This window comes from Aspergillus lentulus (assembly GCF_001445615.1).
Source record: "Aspergillus lentulus DNA, contig: Alt12, strain: IFM 54703, whole genome shotgun sequence".
Lineage (NCBI taxonomy): Eukaryota > Fungi > Ascomycota > Eurotiomycetes > Eurotiales > Aspergillaceae > Aspergillus > Aspergillus lentulus.
Window position 1 is genome coordinate 4,146,146 of NW_028322115.1, and position 14,450 is coordinate 4,160,595.

Sequence of the window (14,450 nt, forward strand, 5' to 3'; positions counted from 1 at the left end):
GCACCGCCGCTTTCAGAGCTATCCATAGTGGAATGCTAACATGATGGCGAGGTTCTTCGCGGAATATTATAAGTCGATGTGGCCATGGGGCTATTTCATCTACCGGACTTGTTATGAGACTGTCTCCGAAGCCGATTGGAAGGAAGCAATGAGAAAGCTTAATGCCTGTGTTTATTGCTTCCTCCAATACCGCCGGACATTCAGCCATCCAGAACCTATCCAGCTTATTTGTGAGGGTTACAGGAATGTAGTTATTGAGGATCGAGAGCTTCTTAAGGGTGCTCCTGTGCACCAGGTCCGGCGCCTGTTTAATGATTAGATGACTCGCCATGACCAGGACGGCACTCCATGGTCAGAGTTTTGTCTGATGATTGATGATAAGGCCCTCCGGTCCATCCTTAATACCCCAGAACCTTCCGCAGATGGTAGCTTCTTGTTTGGAATAGACGCTGGCTACGTGATTCTTATCAGTCGGAGGTTTCATGAAGGCAAAATAAGGAGTCCCGACCGTGAAAATTATCAAGGATTTTTACGTCTGGACATCACTGGACTGTGGACTTTTATGAATTATGATTGGTATCATGACTTTTGGAGAAATATGCCCCATATACCGCGTCCCGGCCTAATCCCATGCACGGACGGGGCCTTTACACATGTAGAGGACGAGGATGGTACAGTGGTGGCGGCGGATGAGTATTCGAGCAGGTCCGAAATGATTGGGAAGAAGCCTCGTGAGATATCTTAAGGGTTTTGTTTAGGTTTTTTATGCTTGGTCCAACTCAACTAGAGATTGTTGAATCTGTTGCGGACTTCTCTAGAATCAGAACCCAGTCAACCAGTCAGACAGTCGATATACAAATCCCAGACCAGTACACTATTTCTCTTACATAGTCTTTCTCCTAATAGACACACTATGCCGTTTCCATACTTGTGCTGCTGGCGGTGCTATTCCCGTTGGTAGCATCAAATCCCGACACGGGTCCAACGCAATACGCGTCCCCCGCCACTAAGAGACCATCACAGTTGCCTGCAGCTAAGGAAGGGTTGGCCCTCAGGAAGGTCTCCCGGTCGACAGGTCCTTGCATACAAAGCATCGTACAACTGATGGCCTCTGAGCATCTGTGACTACGTACCATTTGCCGCATCTGAAAGTCGTGCCCTTGGCCACCGTGGCGTTGGTAGGAGGTGCAGTTTCAGTGTAGCCGCCCGTCTGTGGTAGAGAGGTCACGCCCGGCGGAGGAGCATCACCAGTTGCAGTCCCCCCTTGTGGAGCGCCGCAGAGCACGTGCCCATAAACCTCATTACTGGCCACATGAAGATTGGAACAGTCGTTCAGTAGCCATGGATTGAATTTGCGAAGGGTAGTACCGGCCGAGTATGGTAAGCCGAGGGAGGCTTCGACAGAAATACATGTGTCGTTATCTTTGAGAGTATAGGTGGGATTGCAAGAGAGCGGGATGCAAAGTTCCGTGCCGGCGGGGATGTTTCGGCAGTCGTGTAGATTAGGATTGCCCATATACAGCGAGGCAGATGACACACTGTACTTCCGCGCGATTAAATCACAGGTATCCCCAGGGTCCGCCGTATAGGTCGTTTCAGAGATGCAGAATGTGAGGTTGTTCTTGTATGGGTCTGGGAACTCCTGCAGCGGTGGGAGGATATTTCTGGGCCCGCTGAGCCCGCATTTCGAATGCATGAACTCGAGGTCAGACTGGTAAGACTTGTCATAAATAGAGTACGGAGTCGCTTGCATCATCTTGTAGCGGGTGATATAGCAGTATGAGCAGAGTTCACCTTGTGGCATGTCGGAGATGGACTGGACGACGGTGAATTCATCAATGGCATCTGTAGCGAACGTGTACGTATTAGTTGTCAGTCCGCCATTGTACACGCAGCTACTTGGGGATGGATTTACCGCCACAGTATTTCCCCGTGTTGGGGTCTTTGACGCATGTCTCGTTCCATCCCGCCCAAACGATGCCGCCGGGCTCGGACAAAACAACATGGTCATGCTCCCGGGCGCAGTCGACTGAGACACTCTCGAGCCACGCTTGGAGAGACTGTCCGCAGGTTTTGTCACACATTAGGTCAGTTAATGTATCATTGTGCATGGACCCTCTCCATTGTAAGGCCCTGAGCATGTATACTTGATCATGACATTCAACCAGACGGGTTAGAGATGCTTTGCAGGTAGATGAAACGCCGCTCAAGACATCCTGGTCCTGCTCATCGTCCCACAGGTAGAAGCCTGGGAATTTGCGCTTCCCAATGGCCCCTGTTCCGGTGTGGAGCCAAGCGAGGAGAGACGAGGTATAGCCATTCCGGACATCTCGGGCATAGAGTGGAGTTTCCCCTGTCGGGCTGATGGATTCCGTGATTCCTTTGGTGACAAGGTTGTACACCCAGGTATTAGTGCTCTGCTCAACATAGAAGCCCCGCTCCTGGCAATTGCCAGTCTCGAGACAATCCTGCGTGTAGAACGCAAACCAGCTGTAAAGCCCTACAATAGACGGTTAGATCCATAGGTTTGCACAACACAATGGAAACGCGCCGAATGTCTTACCGGAGCCTAGCATATAGATAGTAGAAGAATCGATGATCCTCACAGCCCAGGCCATGGCACAGCCAGCTATATTGTCGCCACAGTTAGTGAAATCAGGGTCATTAGGAAACAGACCGGGCTTAAAAGGCTCGGGTGCTGCAGGAAGCGGTTGGAAATATGGTGTTTCCGTCTGGATCATTCCCATCACAATTTTCTGCGCCCCCGAAAGCTGATACTGGTAAAGAACATTATGTTCGGATGCAGTGCCGTACATCCACGTTGGACCGAGGCTCTCAACCAGGATCCCGCGAGCAGAAAAGACATCGAGTTGATCCTGAGATTTCACATCGAGATCATGATCTGCTGTCCATGCCCACACGTTCTCGAGATAAGCAGAAGCAGAAGAAGTGATACGAAGTAGCAACGAAGCAGCTATACAGTTTTGTTTGATGAGAGGAAATTGCTTCTTTGGGCACTCAGAAGCTTGAAGATGGGAGCCCTTTGCGCCTCCAACCCGGAAGTGGGAATCTGCCGGGAAAATAGTTTAATCGCAAGAAACAAACATGTTGAGGATATAAAACTCACCCCATAATCCTGCCGACCCTTGGCTCGATTCATGGATATTCCATTCCACCAAGACAGCTCCGGCGGTGGGACCTGACACAGTAAAGAGCAGATCTTGGATCTCGACAATCCCGATTTCGCCTTCATGGCCCACTTGGACCGCCACATGTGGATGGTCAGCATCCTGAAATTTGGGGCCTGTTGCCATGATCTGAGACCAAGCCTGTCCAACGATGCGGGACCCTTTGGGAATCTTCAGCGTATCTGTTACCTTGTAGACACCATGAGGAATATAGACGATTGACGACAGGTTCGCGGCAACAATGAACACACTATTGAGAATGATAGTGTCGTCAGTCACGCCATCGCCCTTAGCCCCATAGGCCCTGACGTCGAACACCTGGCTGTGACCAATATCGGCGTATTGTGGCCGACGGCGGGTGAAAAAGTTAAATGTTCCTTTGTTGTAAGAAATGGAGCTAATGAGTTCTTTGGCACGCTGCATGGCCGGAAGCACTTTTTGCTGGGCAAATTGAACGTCTGCATCCTGAGCGTAGAGGCCAAAGCCCCATGCGTCAATGAGCACCTCGTTCCCCCCCGCGAGGATGGGATCGGCGCGTCGTTCCGCCATGATGGCTTTCTCGACGTTGTAAAACCCAACATTCTGCAAGAGAAGTGCGGTGGAATTGGTACTGTACAGCGAGGTCAAGATGCCAGTTGGGGTATTGGCAATCACGGCGTCAACAAGGATAAATGAGCCAACGCCTTGGCCACTGCTCATCGGACCACCGGCCTGGAAGGAAGGTTTGTTTCTTAGCATATCGAAACTGTGATGTCGACAAACAGGATGCACTCACACCACCAGTGACGACGATTCCTGTTTGGCACGATTCGATCACAACATCCTGCATGGCCCACGACCAGTCCCAGTGGATCTGAACGGCAGTCTTGCAATTGACAAACACGAGATGCCGCGTGGTAAATTGCTGGTTCCCGAGATAACACTATTGGGCCGACGGTAAGCACTCGATCAGAGATTAAAGCAGTACTCTGGAAAGTAGCACACACCCGAAGTTTCCGCCACCAAAAGTTAGATTGCTCATGAAGCCCCCACTTCCATTTTCCATGTAGAGCCCCTACAATAAGGTCGGTCCCGATATGTTGAAGAAGACGAGATTTGACGCTGGACAGACCTGCTGGGTTGTGCCCGCATCTTGAGACATATAGAACTCTATAGTCTCTAGTGAGGTCCCTTGAGCCACCTGCCAATGGATGGCACACACGTATGCAGCCGGATCGGTACGCGTGATGTCCATCTTGAAGTTACGAATGTTTCGTAGAAATTGTTTGTGTTGAGGTACCTAGCCATGGGTGAGCGGGGCGCCAAAGTCGGAACAAGCATGGTAGGTAGTTATATGATAATCTTACCATTCCTGGTGATCTCCAACATAGACATCAGTGGTGATCACCCTAGACCAACAAAACTGGCGGCTGCGAGAATTGTTGGATAATTGGTGGGCTATTGCGCCAAAATATCAGAATGGCCCGCCTGATGAAGGGAAAGCAAGACTGTTTGACAAACTCACATCACCAATGAATTGGGTATTGTAGTAATGTATAATTGGACTGCTGACGAGGTATGTGCCGGGAGGGAAGTAGACCACTGCAGGGTAGATTGTGCTTGAGCCACAGTCGGCACACATCTCCCGCCGTCAGAAATTGCTTTGTTGATAGCGGCTGTGTTGCTTGCATGAGCAGGTCATTCTTCCCTGAAAACTCCTCCAGTCATCTATTATCTTACTGGTATCATCAGATAGTCTATCTCCTGCTCAGTAGATGTTAGGATTGATTCTGTGCGACTAGGGTCAGCAAGGCCCAGGTTTGCTTACCCTTGGCGCCATAGTCCTTGATATTCCTCCAAACCTACAAACATTGATCTCACGAGTCAATTTGCGCGCGGAGAAGAGGATTATTGAACAAGCAGACTGATCTTGTATCCTTCTGGGGCATATGCTAGCGCCGCGCTGCTCTATGTTGGCCATCCAGCAATCGGATCCTGATGTGGCCCTTTTCTCCAGAGATTTGTCCATCACCCGAATCGGGGCTTCCATGTCGACAGAAGGCGCATACCCCAGCAATCCGTCTGGGCCGCGCAGGCTTTGACTGGCCACATTTGTATCATTTCCTTTAATACCATACTTGGCTTGCACTTTGGCTGCGAGGGCGCTTTCTTTCCCTGTTAACGGATAAGCAGGAGCGAATCCCGCAAGTATACGGGCAGCTTCAGCCAGGTCCAGAGAGATGGAGTACACGAAGCTCTGGCTGTCAGTAGATGAGGAGCTATCTCTCTTCCTACTTGAATAGTCGACAGATTCAGCCTTGAAAGAGGCCGCCATGGAGGACATTTTCTGCACATTTTTGGGCAAAAAGTCCAGGGGCGCGGCGGTAACTCTCTCACCTATCACCAGTCTGGGCTCGGCGAGCTCATATCAATTGTATTGAATGTTCTCATAGCGTAGCTTGTTCACGACTCGCAAGGCTTCAAGAGCACAAGAGACCTTGCTTGCAGCCTCTGAGTCCCCAAACGTTGCATTGACAGCACGAGGATGATGAAGGTGACAATGACCCGTGTACCCATGGGATATCCCTCGGGCACTGCCGGCGCTAAGTAGGATCAAGCAAAGGAGGAAAACTATCCGCCTCAGCTTCGCTCTGCCTTCTAAGTCCGTTGGGAATCGAACGGCAGTTTTCGGTCTCCCCGGCGATCAGAAAGAGCAAGAAAGCAAACAGACAGGGTAAAAGGGAAAAGTCCAGTTGTTGGGGGAATAGGCTGCGCAAAAGAAAAATAAGTAAACCCACTTTGTGGAATATCTGAGTCCAGCATCCGTTTATAATATCAACGCTGCAGCAAGGAAATTGCCCGTATTTTTTCGGACAGCCTTTCGTTTGGCAAGATGTATATCCTTTCTTTTCTCTTTCTGTCTCTTTGCCCTCCTGCCCTGTGCCCCCTGTTTTGCGCCATTCTATCCGTTTTCAAGCGCCCAATTGGAAGGGGTGTAGTGTGATTCCACCCGTCCTTCTGCCTGATCCGATAGTGCAAGCACAATAACCGAGGTCTGTATATATTGTATTGCGCTCCTCAGGCCATTTTATCCCTGCCATTTCAGCAGTGTCAGGATGGTTGGATAATTTCATCTCTTTTTAGCTATTTAATTCCAGCCCATCAAGCCAGAAAAGAAATGGGCCGATGAGAGGGAAAACAGAGGACCAAGTCATCTTGGAGAGACTGAGAGCTGGCGCACAGCCCATCAATTTTTGATGCTTGGCCACTTGAGCACAGGGCGAATGATGTGCGCTTGGCGTTGGTCTCTTTGACCGAATATAGGGTGTGTCCAATGCTAGAAGACTCGGGAGACATTTCTGTAAATTGCGGCACAGCCTTTACGGGCCCTTGTCAAGAGAAACTAAATGATGTTACATTGCTTAAATCAAGCTTCACTATGAGTATGGAGCTCGGTTCAGAACTGCTTCAGGGATCTGAGATTACTGCCAAGCCGCCATGCCATTTTCAGCATTGACTGCATTCCATACGGAGACACAGTACACTAAATATTAGTGTATTATTTTTGTCATCATTGCGGCCGAACTGTCGCGGGCTAGTAGCGGGTCAACCGATAACCTAGGTTTGGACGGTTAAGGTATCGCCAAGAGCTTCTAACTAGGGCCATGGCGGCCAAACACATATCAACACGCTAGGGGTCAAGTCACATGACTTAGGTTTACTACATTGATTAGTACAAATATCACATGACCCAGAGCTCATTCTAGTTTAGACATAACTTCGCGAGGGCCCCTAGAGCCTAGGAGCAAACAGTGAAGCATTTAGGACAGCAATTACGCGGGCAAATATCCCAACAATTTAGCAGTCTTAGACACAGGCTGGTAGAGCGTAATATGATGAGTCCTGAGGATCAGGACACTGAAGATCAAGCAAGATAAGCGCATCTTATCACAGTCCCCTAGACCAGCATACCCAGACACTGGGTTAGTAGTTAATAAGAATGGAGCTGTCTATGCCACAAAAGCGCCACCTATGCTAGGAAGATTTAGAAAGTAAAGAGTGCCATTAGCTAAGCGAAAGTCATATACAGGCCATTGATGAAAGCATCTACCTCTCCTGGCTGAAGAGGCAGAATACATGACATTATAACTTGAGTAGGGGAGACTGTAAAGTCACAATCACAGTCACTTTCTTTCATGCTCGCCTCTTTTTTGATCCTTGAAAAGGTCAGCAATAGGGGGATAGTCACTCGGATCCTCATAGAACGTCGCTTGCCATTTTTGCAGGATAGCACATTGCTCATCCATATTCTGGACATCACGCAAAGCTTCCAGCAGCCCACGCGGTTGGAGCCGGGGGAGTGAATTATACTCATAAACCCAGAGACCCTTGCCGTTGGATGGCCAGCCATAGATTGATTGATGATATTTTCGTAGGCCAACCAATTCACCCTCACTGTAATACTGCTCTTCGCATCTCTCTTCATCTTCCCACTCCTGAGCACCAATGAGTCGCAGTTGCTGTGCAAATGCATCCTCCTCCTTCTGAGACGTTGATCGTTGAACCAGTAACTCTGATGGGTTGAGGCCAATGAATTTCATATCAGCCGGAGTGGGGTTTTCTTTGCGCCAAAATTTACCATTTGAGGGCCAGGCTTGCACGAAGAGTCGGTGACTTTTCCTCATGACTCGAAAGTCAGGGTGCACGCCTTTTACAAGGCTAGTGCCGTAGTTGATGTCAATAGTAGACCCATCATCTGGACCCTGTCCTTCTTGCGTGTTGCGTTGTTCAATAGACCGTTGAGGGGTGCTTGAGAAAAGAAATCTCGGGCTATACATGCTAGCATCAGTTAGTAGTGGAGACAGTCATCTCTGGAATAATCACTCACATGAAGAGTACTGTAGTACAGACCCCAATGACCGTCAGAAAGAACTGAAGCATTCTTTGCATGGAGGAAGCTCTGGATTGTGCGCAATCACTTAGAATGGACGGCACCATATGTTTTATGCCCTCAGGACTGCTACCATCTATATTGCACTTGGGCCGTGTTATCCGTGAGGTTGAGGGTGAATACAGAATGAAGTTCCACAAAAGAGGGGAGCTTTCTTAACGAACGAAGCTAAGTGAACTAGGCGGGGACGGGGAATCTCTATTGGGTCAAATTGCTGCCTGCTCCTGCCATAGCCTCATAGGCTCGTAGCTCCACCCAAGGCGATATTTTGGCCCTAAACGAGACCAAAGTAACTAATACAGTTAGCGCCATCTCGATCATTGACATAAAAATGGGAACATGGGAGAAATCCTAAGGAACTAGTGCTGCCAAGCAAATTCTCGGAAATTAGCCCCAAGTCAGGCCGTTTCTTTTGATTGCAACTTGGAAATCATGGACGACCAATGGCCTAGGCAAATCATGCAAAAGGATCTTGGTCAATCAGCCACATAGTATCGTATGATATTAATTCTCGGTTTACTCGCTCATTTTTGAATATCTTCGGCGGCACTCATTGCTCTGTGCCAGGCAAGCCTGCCGCGCAGGGTTGTCCCACCCTAATCTCCTAGCTCATACTCGGTGGCAAAGGCATATGTCCTCCATTGTGGTATAGTCCTACTAAATGGCTCAGAAGCCAAAAATGGACCTCCACTAACTAGCTTGTAAGACATGCAGAGGACGGATCTGAGGGTGGGAGGTAGTCCTCCAATGAGGATTTACTCCATAGAATTCTTAATATAAAAAGACAAGAGGGTTACATCCGGCGCTTTCAGCACTGATTAGTGTCTGATTATAATGTAAGTGGAAGGCTGCAGCGCTGCGAGTGCCAAGATTGCTGTATAACCATTGAGCCCAGTGCCCAGTATGACAATTGGCATCTTGTTCGCGCTACATCCGACGGAGGCACACTATAAGCACTAGCCATAATGCTAAACAGTGAACTACAACTGGTCTCTTAGGGGTGAATGTATCCTGGAAGACATTCATCTAAACTGGTACTTCAAAAAGTCACCGTGATTTATGATATCCCTGCTCATATCTCCTCCTAGCTTACCTTAGAGAAACTGACCAGGTCAGCTGGATACTTTGATGGAAGCTCTGTAGCCTCTGTGGTATATCAGCAAAAGAACTAGGAACCACCGACTGTATATCATAGCATCCGGGAATGTTCCTAATTAGGTTAATGAAGCCATTCCGATATCTTCCACCCCCAACCCTGAGGTAATTTCCCAACTTGATGTACAACTATATCTTCATGCTTCTCACTGCGTCTCTCTTATCTGAGCCAATGATAGACTTGGGGGGACCTGTACTAGGCGGAAAATGCACTATGCACACATCCATGGACGCAACTAGCTTAGAGCAACTACTATGGTGGGCGTCGTCTGGTCGGAATAGCCTCGTTTTGAGACTTCAACCTCTTACCATTCTTTTTTCTTACGTACCGCTTCATTCTAATGGCTTTCTACTGTATTTGACAATATCCTAGGGGGTTTAGACACAATTTGTAGATATAAAAGACCGCTCCCCATTCAAGCTATCAATTATCGGTCTTGCATACTGACAGTCTTTCTTATATTTGTACGCTTGTCACTCTTTGGTATCTATAACCATCATACTTTCCTTTGACCCTTCCCATATCATCCTTCGAATAGATTCTCTCTTTTCAGCCTATGCTTCACATTCCCTTCTTGATTTGCAGATTCTACTAGATCTTGATATTTTATCCGCGTCAAAAATGCTATGGTGCTTGCTACTCTTGACCATTTGGCTGGGATGCCATAAAGCACATGCAAGAGCGGTTTTCGCTCACTTTATGGTATGGCACATGAAGCTGCTGCTGCCTCTGTTTGACCTACTAACTCTTGTGGCCCTAGGTCACCAACTCTGCCAATTACACCATATCGAACTGGGAGAATGACATCAAACTTGCCCAAGACGCTCACATCGATGCTTTCGCCCTCAATATGGCTTGGAACGATCCAACAAACGACCCATCGCTCGTTGATGCTTTTAACACTGCAAATTCTCTCGGATTCAAATTGTTCTTTTCTCTGGATTATGCCGGGAATGGCCCCTGGCCGGTAGATGAGGTTTTGAATCTGTTGGGCAAGTTCAGCTCCCAGTCATCATACTACCGGTATCAGGGAAAACCGTTCGTCTCAACCTTTGAAGGACCGGAAAGTGCAGATGATTGGAAGCTCATCAAGGAGAGAACGGGAGCCTTTTTTGTGCCGGATTATTCTTCCCTTGGTGCTAAGGCAGCCATGGAGCTGGGAGTAGCTGATGGTCTCTTCAGCTGGGCCGCCTGGCCATGGGGAGGTCAGGAAATGGATACTTATACCGATGTCTCTTACCGCCAGTATCTTGAAAGTGGCATGCCTTACATGATGCCTGCTTCTCCATGGTTTTATACAAACCTTCCCGGGTATAAGAAGAACTGGGTCTGGCGAGGGGACAATCTTTGGTTTGATCGCTGGCAGGAAATCATGTTCGTCCAACCAGAATTTGTGGAAATCATTTCCTGGAATGATTATGGAGAGTCTCACTACATTGGGCCTCTGTATGATAAGGCAATGGAAGCTTTTGACATTGGAAAAGCTCCCTATAACTATGCCTCAGGTATGCCTCATGATGGGTGGCGGGAATTTCTCCCCTTCCTTATTGACACCTACAAAAGCGGCCAGGCGACGATCAATCAGGAGAGTCTCATGGCATGGTACCGCCTCCATCCGGTCAATGCTTGTTCAGATGGTGGCACTACAGGGAATACTGCATCTCAGCTACAGCTCGAGTTCAGCCCCAGTCGCATTTTCCAAGATCGCATTTTCTACTCCGCTCTGCTAGGGTCGCAAGCCTCAGTGACTGTCTCAATTGGTGGCGCATCTCAGGAAGGTGGATGGGACTATGTCCCTGACGACAACATCGGTGTTTACCATGGCAGTGTACCTACAAATGGCCAAACCGGGCAGGTGATAGTGACCATTCACCGGTCTGGAGCCACCGTTGCCCAAATGCAGGGTCAGGCGATCACCACAAGCTGCACTCAGGGTATCCAAAACTACAACGCTTGGGTAGGAAGTGCCAAAGGAGGACCGGTCTCTGCAACACCATCCACGAAGCTCACCGATCGGAAATGTATCCGAGGGACTGGTGCCAACAATTTCGCGGGTCTCTGCGAATACAGCTGCAAGTACGGTTACTGCCCCGACGCCTGTGTCTGTCAGGCCATGGGCGCTCCCCGAAAGCTACCCAATGCGACCGGCATCACTGGCTACCCGCTTGAGGGAGAAAGCCCCAGCTACCTTGGGCTCTGCAGTTTTGACTGCAACTATGGCTACTGTCCCGAAACTGCTTGCGGCACCGCGAGTGCCCCCTTGGTGACACCCACCGTGTCCGACTTTGCCCCGCCAGCCTGCGTTGCGGGTACAGGTGAGGGTAATCTTGCAGGGCTATGCAGCTACGCCTGTGGATTTGGGTACTGTCCCCGAAGTTCATGTCAGTGCACAAATACCGGCCCGCTTGTAGTACCGCCGGCAATGACCGGATCTGCCGGATTCGCGGCAGCGGGCGTTGATGAGAATATATACGGAGGTCTCTGTGACTTTGCCTGTAAGCGTGGATATTGCCCGTCTGGCGCATGTACCTCCATCGCTCCAGAGAAGCCTGCTCCTTCTGGTGAGCTGTATCCTAATGATGGAGACTATGCCGTGACGGGAAACGCAAAAGGAACTCGCATTTTTTTCAACAAAAAGGGGAAGTGTACCACAGATCAAAAAGCTTTTATCAAAGGGGCATATGACGAATTCCAGATTCTTGCTCGTCGTGAGGGGGTCACCAAGATTGACTTTAATTCAATTGCAGCCTCAGAATATCTTTCGCTTGCTGCCAAGAACAAGGATCAACAGGCAGCGATTCAAGACGTTTTCGAATACCTTTCTTCGGTCTACCCCTCATGGCTACCCACTGGCTTCTTCAATCAGTACATCTATACACGATGCGATGACCCCAGGCACCAGTGCATTGATCCTTGTGACCCCAGCAAATCTTCACCAACCCTCGCGTATACTGTGAATGGGGGTGATTATCCATATGTTAATTTCTGTCCTCGGTTTTTTACCTATCAAAAATTGGCCGATGCCATCGCCTACGGAAAAGCTGGATCGGGTTTCGAGCGCTATGACATGACTCAGTATTACAGAAATCGCGCGACGGTCTTTTACCACGAGATGTGCCATGTCGACCAGAACATAAATGTACCACCCAATCCCCATATTACAGATCTCATGGTTACTATTGAAGAAATGCACGGGGATCTTCCCGTCCATTTTCCTCATAAAGCTTATGGTCCCAAGTTCACAAAAGTCCTGGCCCGATTCGATGGCGACATTCTCAATTCGGCTGGGTATTATGTTCAACGCAACGCCGACAACCTCGCCATGTATGCGCTAGCCAGCTACGTGCAGGAGCAACTGGGTAACATTTATCCAGCGTGGCCCATTGTCACAGACAAACCCTTTGATCCCCCGTATCAAGGGCACAACGTTATTCAGTACACCATTAATGACGGAAAAGTTGTGTTCACCAACCTTGGAAACGACACCGCCAAAGCAGATGACTGCGCCCTTTCGGCGAACGTCACGTCCATCGCAGATATCAACAAACTGATACCATCGTGGACCTATCCATCGGCCTATCGGAAGGCGAAAGCTTTGTGGGAAGAAGATCTCTTTCCATCCAAGGAACTGGAGAATATGAAATTACGAATCTTGCCGTTTGGAGGTACGTTTTGTTCACACTGACCTCAAGTGGCAATGACCGTCTGATGTATATCTGCAGATTCAATCACCGTCGGTACCAAGAGTTCTGACGGCAATGGATATCGTAAAAAGCTGGTTCTAAACCTAGCAGAGAATGATGTCAACATGATAGGATCTGTACACGCGGGATCAATGTCCGATAACGACAACGAGGGCCATGCCGATGTCACAATTCAGGGTCTTCGGTCCTACAGTGAGGTATTTGAGAATCGTCCAAATGTCGTGCTTCTACATGCAGGAACAAACGATATGGCTGGCAAATCCGCCGTGGATTCAGCAATCACCGAGCTAGGCGAGCTGGTGGATGACATTTTCAATGCTTGTCCTGATACTGTTCTTCTAATGGCACTGATCATTCCCTCAAGCGATAATACAGTTAACGATCGAATCAACCAATTCAACGGGCTGGCAGTTCAGCTCGTTCGAAAGAAGTTCGAAAGTGGGAAACATATTCTCCTTGTGGATATGAATTCCTTCGTGACTACGGACGACTTGGCCGATGGAATGAATCCCAACGACAGGGGATATCAGATCATGGCTGATGCCTGGGCACGCGGCCTCCAGCGAGCGAATGCGATGGGATGGATATCCGATCCCATCACTTCCGTCACTACCACCGTCTATACCACCGTTCATCCGACGGTGACGAGTACGGTTGTGGTGACAAGTGCACCTGACCCGACACCGACGCCCGTTGGCTACGTATACTGGTTCTTCGGTTTCGAGGAAATGGGAGACTTCCCTGTCTTTAAAATTCAAGGTTACGGCTCGAGTACAAGCTTTGATGAATGCAAAATGCGCCCAGAATGGGAGGAAAACAACGTTGTATCAATGCCTAAGAGCTTGAAGGGAGTGACCATCCAGGACGACGAATGCGATTATGCCGAGACCAACAACTGGGATCAGGCAGCGAAAAGTACGCAGGTGGGAGAGTTGGTCTGCTCTAAATTTGCCCGGGCCAAGTGTTACAAAGCAGATGTGGCAAGCTTGGGCTGTCCAGGGGGTATTTTTACACTTGATGCATGGACTGTTTGTGAGTGGTGAATTGAGGCATAGAAGTATGATTTTCAATGTAAATTATTCAACTAGCTTTACTACTTGCTGTGCTTTTAACCAATAATCTAACTTCAAGTCCTTTTGGAAAAAGAAGACTCATCAGATGTGCTGCTGAATTTGAATGATGATGATGATGTTAATGGACTTTAACACAGAGCTGTACTTGTACTATGGTTACCTATGAGCATGCTCCGCCCATCCCCATCAGGACCTTGGGTGTCTGTGCTGTAACCTCCTACCCTAGCAGCCCTAGCTATAGCATTACCCTAGGACTATAGCCCCTACTATCCTAGTAGCCTAATCTAGGTATTATTCTATTTATTATATTATACTACCTCTATCTAGATTAGTTATAGAGCCCTAATCTATTAGTATAGCTATATAATTAGTATATATCTATTAGGATTAGCTTAATAA

General features: G+C 48.6%; 3 protein-coding genes across 3 annotated transcripts; 1 reads left to right on the top strand and 2 right to left on the bottom strand.

Moving 5' to 3' along the window:
- Positions 1–911: 911 nt before the first annotated feature.
- Positions 912–4,422, bottom strand: ALT_7291 (glucan 1,3-beta-glucosidase; the record flags this gene model as incomplete). The annotated part of the gene is made up of 8 exons (XM_089600226.1): positions 912–945; positions 1,134–1,845; positions 1,916–2,500; positions 2,564–3,070; positions 3,128–3,899; positions 3,964–4,110; positions 4,156–4,242; positions 4,300–4,422. 8 exons carry the CDS (start codon positions 4,420–4,422, stop codon positions 912–914), a joined length of 2,967 nt encoding a protein of 988 aa, XP_089455688.1.
- Positions 4,423–7,351: 2,929 nt separating this feature from the next.
- Positions 7,352–8,117, bottom strand: ALT_7292 (uncharacterized protein; the record flags this gene model as incomplete). The annotated part of the gene is made up of 2 exons (XM_089600227.1): positions 7,352–7,997; positions 8,056–8,117. The coding sequence occupies 2 exons, from the start codon at positions 8,115–8,117 to the stop codon at positions 7,352–7,354; spliced, it is 708 nt and encodes a 235-aa protein (XP_089455689.1).
- Positions 8,118–9,895: 1,778 nt separating this feature from the next.
- On the top strand, positions 9,896–14,021 carry ALT_7293 (glucan endo-1,3-alpha-glucosidase agn1; the record flags this gene model as incomplete). The annotated part of the gene is made up of 3 exons (XM_089600228.1): positions 9,896–9,976; positions 10,035–12,939; positions 12,997–14,021. 3 exons carry the CDS (start codon positions 9,896–9,898, stop codon positions 14,019–14,021), a joined length of 4,011 nt encoding a protein of 1,336 aa, XP_089455690.1.
- Positions 14,022–14,450: the final 429 nt, after the last annotated feature.